A 10,993-nucleotide genomic window follows, 5' to 3' on the forward strand; every position below is an offset into this window, starting at 1 on the left:
TGTACCTTAATCTGTACCTTAAAGACACCTGTACCTTAATCTGTACCTCAAAGACACCTGTACCTTAATCTGTACCTCAAAGACACCTGTACCTTAATCTGTACCTTAAAGACACCTGTACCTTAATCTGTACCTCAAAGACACCTGTACCTTAATCTGTACCTCAAAGACACCTGCACCTTAATCTGTACCTCAAAGACACCTGCACCTTAATCTGTACCTCAAAGACACCTGTACCTTAATCTGTACCTCAAAGACACCTGTACCTTAATCTGTACCTCAAAGACACCTGTACCTCAATCTGTACCTCAAAGACACCTGTACCTTAATCTGTACCTTAAAGACACCTGTACCTTAATCTGTACCTTAAAGACACCTGTACCTTAATCTGTACCTTAAAGACACCTGTACCTTAATCTGTACCTTAAAGACACCTGTACCTTAATCTGTACCTTAAAGACACATGTACCTTAATCTGTACCTTAAAGACACCTGTACCTCAATCTGTACCTCAAAGACACCTGTACCTTAATCTGTACCTCAAAGACACCTGTACCTTAATCTGTACCTTAATCTGTACCTTAAAGACACCTGTACCTTAATCTGTACCTTAAAGACACCTGTACCTTAATCTGTACCTTAATCTGTACCTTAAAGACACCTGTACCTTAATCTGTACCTTAAAGACACCTGTACCTTAATCTGTACCTCAAAGACACCTGTACCTTAATCTGTACCTCAAAGACACCTGTACCTTAATCTGTACCTTAAAGACACCTGTACCTTAATCTGTACCTTAAAGACACCTGTACCTTAATCTGTACCTCAAAGACACCTGTACCTTAATCTGTACCTTAAAGACACCTGTACCTTAATCTGTACCTCAAAGACACCTGTACCTTAATCTGTACCTCAAAGACACCTGTACCTTAATCTGTACCTTAAAGACACCTGTACCTTAATCTGTACCTCAAAGACACCTTAATCTGTACCTCAAAGACACCCTGCTACCTTAATCTGTACCTCAAAGACACCTGTACCTCAATCTGTACCTCAAAGACACCTTAATCTGTACCTTAATCTGTACCTCAAAGACACCTGTACCTCAATCTGTACCTCAAAGACACCTTAATCTGTACCTTAATCTGTACCTCAAAGACACCTGTACCTCAATCTGTACCTCAAAGACACCTGTACCTCAATCTGCACCTTAATCTGTACCTTAATGTAACCTTCAGGAGCTTTGGGGGGCACACAGATCAAATATCACATTTTTTAAATGGCTTTAAAGAAAAACAGCTTCCAATGAAACAGAATAACATATTTGTGTTGTTGTTGTTGTTGTTGTTGTTGTTGTTTTCTCTCCTCTAACAGGACGGAGGAGTCCGATGAGATTTCTTTTACTAAAGATCTGACGTCTGTGAGCGAGCCCACACAGATCCACCTGGGGCTGCTGTGAGGATGACTATTTATTATTTATTTGTAATTAATTGTAATTATATTTAATTATTATTTATTTGTTTTATTATTATTGCATTTTTTATTCTATTATCACTTTTACATGTTTTATGTATTGTTATAATAATTGTATGTATTATTATTATTTTTTTTAATACATTTTTTATATTTTGTAATGATACGCATAAACATCTTTAAAAAACAAGTATTATTCTTTTGTTTGTGTGCTGTCTCTACTTCCTGTCTGCACTTCCTGTCTGCACTTCCTGTCTCTACTTCCTGTCTTTACTTCCTGTCTCTACTTCCTGTCTGCACTTCCTGTCTGTGCTTCCTGTCTTTACTTCCTGTCTGCACTTCCTGTCTGCACTTCCTGTCTGCACTTCCTGTCTGCACTTCCTGTCTGCACTTCCTGTCTGCACTTCCTGTCTGCACTTCCTGTCTTTACTTCATGTCTTTACTTCCTGTCTTTACTTCCTGTCTGCACTTCCTGTCTTTACTTCCTGTCTGCACTTCCTGTCTTTACTTCCTGTCTGCACTTCCTGTCCTCAGCTGGGAGCTGTCCTCTCAGTCTCTGCGGCTCCACCTCCTGCAGCTGAAGAGCCTGAGCCGCTGCGTGGTCAGAGAGGGGTTCAAAGTGTGAGTGCTTCCAGACGAGTACAGCAGTATAACGGGCGACCTGTACCCCCATGCTGACCCAATGCCCCCCCCCCCCCCCCAGGTATGTGAAGGTGCAGCTCCTCCCCCTGGACTCGGCTCGGTCCTGTTTCTACTGCTGCTCCGCTCTGGACCCTCAGAACATCCTGAACTTTAACGAAGGCTTCCGGATCCCCGTCTCCAGCGGCGCTCTGCCCGCCAGCTTCCTGCAGATCAGCGTCTGCTCCCTGGGGGGCGAGAGCCAGGAGGAGACCCTGGTGAGGGGGGGGTGTAAAGGCATCGTTTTGAAGTGAGGCTGATTGAGGCAGCAATAGTACCAGAGTCAGAAACAGGGTGATCACCAGGTGGGTTGACCCGTATGAGGAATGAAGGACACTGCTCAGGAACTAGTCTCTGTATGTGATGACTCCTTCCAGTCTCTGTATGTGATGACTCCTTCCTTCTGGAGAGGATCCCAGACACGTGGATCTGAGGCTGAAGCTCGAGCCGGGGACCAGGGAGACTTCTTTAACAAAAACTATTTAAAGAAAAATATAATGACATTAAAACATAGCAGTATTTACATTGAATAGAATTGGAGTAAAACAGGTCCCGCCCCTTGGCCTGTCACTCACAATGTGTCTCTTTGATCCTGCAGGGCTCGGCTCAGCTGGGGCTCTCCGAGTGTGAGGGGGGGGTGGAGATGGTTTACCATTGGCTGAGGGTGACCATGCTGAACGGGGCGGAGACGAGCCAGCGCAGACACCCCGAGAACCAGGTACACACACACACACACACACACACACACACCTCCGCTGGAACAACGCCAGAGAGGGTGGAGCAGTTCACACCTGATTATTTCCATTACACTATAAATCACACCTGCAGCTCGTAAAGAGAGGACAGAGGTGTGTGTGTGTGTGTGTGTGTGTGTGTGTGTGTGTGTGTGTGTGTGTGTGTGTGTGTGTGTGTGTGTGTGTGTGTGTGTGTGTGTGTGTGTGTGTGTGTGTGTGTGTGTGTGTGTGTGTGTGTGTGTGTGTGTGTGTGTGTGTGTGTGTGTGTGTGTGTGTGTGTGTGTGTGTGTGTGTGTGTGTGTGTGTGTGTGTGTGTGTGTGTGTGTGTGTGTGTGTGTGTGTGGTGTCGTGTGTGTGTGTGTGTGTGTGTGTGTGTGTGTGTGTGTGTGTGTGTGTGTGTGTGTGTGTGTGTGTGTGTGTGTGTGTGTGTGTGAAATCTCTGACAGTTGCTCTGACGTTACAGGACGCCCTGCTGTCACGCAGCAGCTCCCAGCTGGGGGGGGGGGAGGCGGCGCCGCAGAGGAGGGGGGAGGCGGCAGAGAGGTAACAGCCGCTCCAGTGTAACACAGGAATGCCCCCCCGCAGGGTGTCAGTGATGCAGTGTGTGTGTTCTCAGGGGCTGGCAGGCGGAGTCGGTGGACAGCGGCTGCAGCAACAGCACCGCCTTCACCCCCCCCACTGAGGGGCCGTGTGCAGAGGGCGTCGCCAGCAGGGGGCCGAGCGGCAAAGTGAAGGTGAGGAGGCGCAGGTTCAAAGGTCGCCTGTTATCCGTCTTGTACGTGTGGGACATCTCGATCAGCCTTCTCACTTTGTCCTCGTCCTATTCTACTGTCTTTAGCCTTGTTCTAGAACATCTCATGACTTGTAAGGGTCCTTGGTGCTATGAAAGGCAACATGGTTTCAAAGGTTTGGAATGGACCTTGAGGAAGAGGGAAAGCAAAAGGATGAACGGTTTCTACGAGTGTTTATGGTCCGGATTGATCGACTGCTTTTGTTTCCTGTGATCATGTATGCGCTCGGGACGCCGGGGACGATCCACCGCTTTGCATCGGGATAATAATCTGTTCTGAAAACAAAGCATGGTCCACTTTGAGAACATGAACGATCTGGAGACTGATTTCCTGAAAGCCCATGTTTTATATTAGTAATAATTGAATTGAGAACAGCTTAGCAGCAGCTCTGCGCTAGCTATCAAACAAGTATTGTAACTAAGAATATGTATATCTGTATATATATATATATATGCAGTATTGTTTTGTTAAATCTGAAAGAAGTGTCGCTCATGATGACGAGACGGGTACTGTGTTCAGGTCCTCTTCTCATTTGAAATCCATTTCCATCGACTTTCTTTATTACTTTATTAAATATAATATAATGTTTATGAATCACTTAGTCGTTTCTTTTGGTCCTCAGGGAAGCAGCTGATGGGAGGGGGGGGGGGGGGGTTATAGACACAGCTACATATGTATTCCTCTGCTCCAGGTGGAGAAGGGCACCATGACGGAGGCTCTGATCCCCGATCCGGTGAGGGTCCGGCCCAAAGAGAGGGGGGGCCGCTGGGGCCACGCCTCCCCCTTCATGAGGGGCGGCGCCATCGTCCGGTCGCAGACCTTCTCCCCCGGGGCCCGGAGCCAGTACGTCTGCAGGGTGAGACGTTCGTTTCATAATACGAGTTCAGTTAAAGTAACCAGCATCACGTGCACGTGCTTCAGAGAGCCTGGGGGAGGCACTTTGTTGTTGTTGTTGTTGTTACCAGGGATGCAAACTTGTCACGTTTTGATTCGTGTAGTTCTGCAATAAAAATATATTCTTGGGAGATTTAAGATAAGAAACATATTTCACGGTTAGAAATGAGATGGATTCCTGATGGAGCGAGGAGGAGCAACACACGCGCTTTGACCGAGATCTGTTGTTGTTGTTGTTGATCTGTTGTTGTTGAGTTTCTCTGGATATGAACTGTCTGTCTGTGTGTTGCAGTTGTATCGCAGCGACAGCGACAGCTCCACTCTACCAAAGAAAACTCCGTTTGTCAGGAACACGCTGGAGAGGAGAACGCTGAGATACAAGCAGGTACATCTGCTCTTCCTCCGGGGGGGAAAGCTCTGGTTCCACTGAGCGAGGGGGTCTCAAGGCTATACTCAACACCTCACTGCCCCCCACTCATATATTCATGTGCAACAGGAGGACAATGCCTGAAATCCGACGGCCCAGAAATACCTTTATTTTGAAAGAGAAGCTGTAGTAATACCTTTATTGTGAAGGAGCGCTTAATAGTAATTGTCTAACTTCATTAAAACAGTTTCATTCTCGTCTAACTCGTGATCGCTGTGAAAGCGTCTAAACGTCTCTCTCTCCGAGCAGCAGTCGTACCGCTCCTCCCTGGCGGAGCAGCCCACCCGGACCTCTCTGGACCTGGAGCTGGACCTCCAGGCCTGCAGGAGCCGGCAGAAGCAGCTTCTGGAGGAGCTGAGCTTCCTGCGGGACCTGAAGCTGCGTCTGGAGGCCCCCCAGGCCCAAGACCCCCCCGAGCTGAGGGACGAGCGCTTCTGCTCTGTGCTGAGGGAGGCGCAGAGACAGGTGGGGGCTCGACAATATCCACTCTCAGGACACCGTGCCGATATCACAGCCACTCCCAGTCAGCACCGGTGTTCCCCAGGGCTCTGTCCTGGGGCCTCTTCTTGTCTATCTACTTCCTCTTGGCCATATCTTCCGTGAATTCAACATTCGCTTTCATCGTCACGCGGGGGTCTCCAACCGACCTCCGTCCGTCCTCTCTCTCTGATGCGTACAGGGAAAACAAACGGTGCAGAGACGGGGGGGTGCACAGATCCACTCTCAGGACACCACACAGATATAATAATAAACTTTAGGTAACACTTTAGATCAGGGGTGTCAAACTCAAATCCTCATTTGGCGAGTTATTTTGAGACAGTTAACACTTGTAGTTTCATGTCTCGTTACATAAGAATAGACCAGATGGTGAGTGGGGGTCAGATATCATATCCATATATCGCCCCAGGGGGAGAGGGAGTCCCAAACTGAGGTCCTCCCTCCTCGGTCATTTGTAAAGCGCTTTTCCTAACGCTCAAAGACGCTTCGTATCAAAGCAGAACAGCTCAAAGAAGTGAGAGATTATTGTCACCACGGAGACATGTATGATATATGCGCACACACTAGTCTGCACACATTTGAGTACGCATGCGGGTGGATGTTGTCTGTACGTTATGTCTGGATGTGAAACAGTACAAAGGAAACTAAGTAAAATGGAGGGGGGGGATAAGTGAGTTTTGAGAGATGTTTTGAAAGATTCAAGAGTGTTTAGTGAAGGTAACTAGGAGGCCAGACTGGTAACTCCTGTTTGTTTGTGTTGTTGTTGTTGTTTGTGTCAGGCGGGTCAGAGTCAGCAGCAGCAGCGTCAGGAGGAGGCGGCGGAGAGGAGGCTGAGGAAAGCCTCCAAAGAGGTGCTGCAGATGAGGGGGCAGAGCCAGAAGGAGCCCCTCCCCGTGCAGACCTTCAGGTAAACACACATAACAACAACAAGTCCCTACCTCCAGGTAAACACAAACAAACAACAACAAGTCCCTACCTCCAGGTAAACACAAACAAACAACATCAAGTCCCTACCTTCAGGTAAACACAAACAAACAACATCAAGTCCCTACCTTCAGGTAAACACAAACAAACAACATCAAGTCCCTACCTTCAGGTAAACACAAATAAAGGTTGCAGTTGAATCGTCCAAAAATCAGCTCCTATCGTCTTTTCCTATCCACTATTCCTCGACCTGTGGGAAACGTCACGGGGTGAAGGAATAGTGGATAGGAGAATTCAAAAGGACTTAGGAGAAGACGACCAGATAATTGTAGAACAACATTAAAAAGATCATATTTTGGGAGAATGATCAAACCACAAGCTTAAAATCATCGTATCGTTTCTCTCATGACTCCTGTGTCCTGTGTCCTGTGTCCTATGCTTCCTCTGGTCGGACACACAGAGCCGTGTCAGACTGGTCGAGGTCAAGCTCCACTCCTTCTGAGTTACTGGACGTCAACACGAAACCAATATGGAGCTTTAAGCTGTGGCAGCAGATCCCCCCCCCACGTCACCTCGTAACTCCAACTAACACTTTAGCCCCGCCCCCACGTCACCCCGTAACTCCAACTAACACTTTAGCCCCGCCCCCACGTCACCTCGTAACTCCAACTAAAACTTTAGCCCCGCCCCCACGTCACCTCGTAACTCCAACTAACACTTTAGCCCCGCCCCCACGTCACCTCGTAACTCCAACTAACACTTTAGCCCCGCCCCCACGTCACCTCGTAACTCCAACTAAAACTTTAGCCCCGCCCCCACGTCACCTCGTAACTCCAACTAACACTTTAGCCCCGCCCCCACGTCACCTCGTAACTCCAACTAACACTTTAGCCCCGCCCCCACGTCACCTCGTAACTCCAACTAACACTTTAGCCCCGCACCCACGTCACCCCGTAACTCCAACTAACACTTTAGCCCCGCCCCCACGTCACCTCGTAACTCCAACTAAAACGTTAGCCCCGCCCCCACGTCACCTCGTAACTCCAACTAACACTTTAGCCCCGCCCCCACGTCACCCCGTAACTCCAACTAACACTTTAGCCCCGCCCCCACGTCACCTCGTAACTCCAACTAAAACTTTAGCCCCGCCCCCACGTCACCTCGTAACTCCAACTAACACTTTAGCCCCGCCCCCACGTCACCTCGTAACTCCAACTAACACTTTAGCCCCGCCCCCACGTCACCTCGTAACTCCAACTAACACTTTAGCCCCGCCCCCACGTCACCTCGTAACTCCAACTAAAACTTTAGCCCCGCCCCCACGTCACCTCGTAACTCCAACTAACACTTTAGCCCCGCCCCCACGTCACCTCGTAACTCCAACTAAAACTTTAGCCCCGCCCCCACGTCACCTCGTAACTCCAACTAACACTTTAGCCCCGCCCCCACGTCACCTCGTAACTCCAACTAACACTTTAGCCCCGCCCCCACGTCACCTCGTAACTCCAACTAAAACTTTAGCCCCGCCCCCACGTCACCTCGTAACTCCAACTAAAACGTTAGCCCCGCCCCCACGTCACCTCGTAACTCCAACTAACACTTTAGCCCCGCCCCCACGTCACCTCGTAACTCCAACTAACACTTTAGCCCCGCCCCCACGTCACCTCGTAACTCCAACTAACACTTTAGCCCCGCCCCCACGTCACCTCGTAACTCCAACTAACACTTTAGCCCCGCCCCCAACCCCTGGGCAAAGCGCACCTCTTGCTTCAATGGAAAAACACATAAACTTCAGAGCGGCTCCTGCTGATCTTCACACGCATGTCGTGTGAAGCTGAGATGCAGTTTGATCTGCTCTTCTCACGGAGGCAGCAGCACTTACTGTCAAGGCGCCCGAGGGAGAGTCTGACAGCTGAGCTTCAGAGCTCCAGATCTGACTCCTCCTGGTAGTCCCTCGTTAAACCTCCTGTCAGACGTTTCTCTCACGCTGCGAGTCTCTGGGCGCTCACACAACTACAGCATGGGACTACCCATAATGCACCAGTGTCTGGAGGAGTGCTCTCCATTCAGATAAACTTAACTTAAGTCTTGTATTGTTTTTGACACAGCACGTTGGCTCGGAAGAAAACACGAGAACGATTTACGACTGATGATTAGTAACAGGCACAGTGCACGTTTAGGGTTTCTGGAAATGGATGTTTTTCATGACTTTTTATTCAGAAATTGAGGGAAATGTTTGTTCGAAAAGGACATTTTTAACTCTCTTTACTTTCTACATATTGATTTACCTTTACCAAAAAACTATTTACAAATCATGAAACAATTCCATTTCTTTGTTCCGGGACATTCAGTAGCCAATCGGATACACCTGCTGTCTCCGGGCACATTCCACAATACATGTTTTTGTGTATTTGTGTGTATTTTATTTTTGGGACATTTCATTTCCTTGTCTTTCGGGATCGATCAGAGTCTGAGTTTCATAACGACTGTATTTTATCCCGCAGAGAGAAGATGGCTTTTTTCACGAGACCAAGGTTCAACATCCCCCCCCTCCCGGCGGACGACGTATGATGGTGTTTTTGTGATATTATTATGAAGTATTTGTCGTATTTTCTGAGCTCATGAAGTTTTTCTCGGAGGACGCCGTACTGTAACTTATTTTATAGTACTTTCCTTGAAGGAAACGCTTCCTGCTTTAACTGTGTAGCTTTGAACGAATAGCACTTGGATGTTTTTACAGTTACCTGGAACGCCTCTGTTTCTAATTCTTAAAGTTATTTACATCAAATGTCACTTTGTAATCCACTTTTATTACAGATGTCCTTTTGTTGTTGTGTTATTAAAGTTATTATTATTTCATGTACTTTTCAATATATGAGACACTGTATTCAGATGTGTTGTGATGTCTGTATCTGCAGTGTTACCTCGAAGATAAATCATTAAACTCGCCTCAGCTCTTCTTTCAGGAAGTAACCAAGTACTTTACTCAAGAACTCAAGTACAATTATGAGGTACTTTTACTGAGTTATTCCACTTTATGTTACAGTGTTTTACAGCAGTGTAGTAAAGTACATTTACTCAAGAACTGTACTGAAATTCCCTTTCGAGGTACTTTACTTGAGTATTTCCATTTGATGCTACTTTGTACTTTTACTACTTCAAGTAAAAGATCTGAGTACTTCTACTTTTACTGAAGTACAAGATCTGAGTACTTTTACTCAAGTACAAGACCTGAGTACTTCTACTTTTACTCAAGTACAAGACCTGAGTACTTCTACTTTTACTCAAGTACAAGATCTGAGTACTTCTACTTTTGCTCAAGTACCAGCTCTGAGTACTTCTACTTTTACTCAAGTACCAGATCGGAGTACTTCTACTTTTACTCAAGTACCAGATCGGAGTACTTCTACTTTTACTCAAGTACAAGATCTGAGTACTTCTACTTTTACTCAAGAATAAGATCTGAGTACTTCTACTTTTACTCAAGAACAAGATCTGAGTACTTCTACTTTTACTCAAGAACAAGACCTGAGTACTTCTACGTTTACTCAAGTACAAGATCTGAGTACTTGGTGTACATACAGAGACACAGAAAGGAGAATGTGTGTACTGTATTAAAGCGGTGCTGATGGAGAACAGGCGCAGACGTGTTGGATCTTCGCTGAGAGTAAGTTAAGGAAAAACTATATTACAAATAAATGGAATATCTTTGAAATTAATGTCAAAAATATTCTGAAAAGATGTCCTTTAAATGTGTCACGAGTACTTTAAATACTTTCTTCGTACATTCCCTCAGATCTTCTCCCATCTTGACATTTTGAACACGATAATAAAACTTCTTACTCGGCTGTTTCTCTGAACGAGTCAGCGCTGATCTCACACGAACCGGTTCAGCTGACCTCGGTCTGAACACGCAGAGTCTCCTGGAGCACGCACGCACACACACACACACACACACACACACTCACTCACACACACTCACACACTCTCTCACACTCACACACACAAGCACACACACACACACACACTGTTATGAAGGAGAATATATATTTATATCGTATTCTTATTAAAGCTGAGAGCGATGATGAATTGCTTCAAACCTTTACGACAGGTGGAACACTCTCTCCCCCTCCCCCCCCTCCCCTAAAATTGCATATAGAAATAGAAATATATTGCATCCCCTAATCTTTCTACATACCCCTGCAATCCCCTTCAAGTACCCCTATAGGGACCCCATAGGAAGAACAGACTTTAATACTCCAAGCTAACTGAGGCCTTGTAACTAATTCCCCAGCACTCGCTTGAATGCGTCTGTGCTCTCCGTGCCGTTGGCTGTGAAGGACCCGGTGGGGAACCACTGCTTCAAAGCTAGTCTGAGGTGAGGCTCTGCAGTTGGTGCTATAGTTGTAGTGACTGGGGGGCATCGGTTTATGCATCTGATGATTCAAAGCAGACTTCATCGTCCCTGAGGCTTTTACAAATCTCCTTTAACGCCATCAGACGCTGGAGTTTGCTTCCAGCTGATCGTAAAGTGAGTGGAAACCCGGTCCAGCCAGCATTGAGCCACTGTGGTT

General features: G+C 46.9%; 1 protein-coding gene across 1 annotated transcript; it reads left to right on the plus strand.

Moving 5' to 3' along the window:
• Window positions 1-1,314: 1,314 nt before the first annotated feature.
• Window positions 1,315-9,367, plus strand: LOC117441158 (protein WWC3-like; the record flags this gene model as incomplete). Its single annotated transcript, XM_034077357.2, has 11 exons — window positions 1,315-1,455; window positions 2,008-2,094; window positions 2,177-2,369; window positions 2,750-2,869; window positions 3,349-3,428; window positions 3,502-3,619; window positions 4,368-4,532; window positions 4,863-4,955; window positions 5,247-5,462; window positions 6,275-6,402; window positions 8,924-9,367. Coding segments are annotated over 11 exons (1,408 nt in total), but the record flags the coding sequence as incomplete, so codon positions are not given.
• Window positions 9,368-10,993: the final 1,626 nt, after the last annotated feature.

This window comes from Pseudochaenichthys georgianus, unplaced genomic scaffold, assembly GCF_902827115.2.
Source record: "Pseudochaenichthys georgianus unplaced genomic scaffold, fPseGeo1.2 scaffold_1521_arrow_ctg1, whole genome shotgun sequence".
In the NCBI taxonomy this organism is placed as follows: Eukaryota; Metazoa; Chordata; class Actinopteri; order Perciformes; family Channichthyidae; genus Pseudochaenichthys; species Pseudochaenichthys georgianus.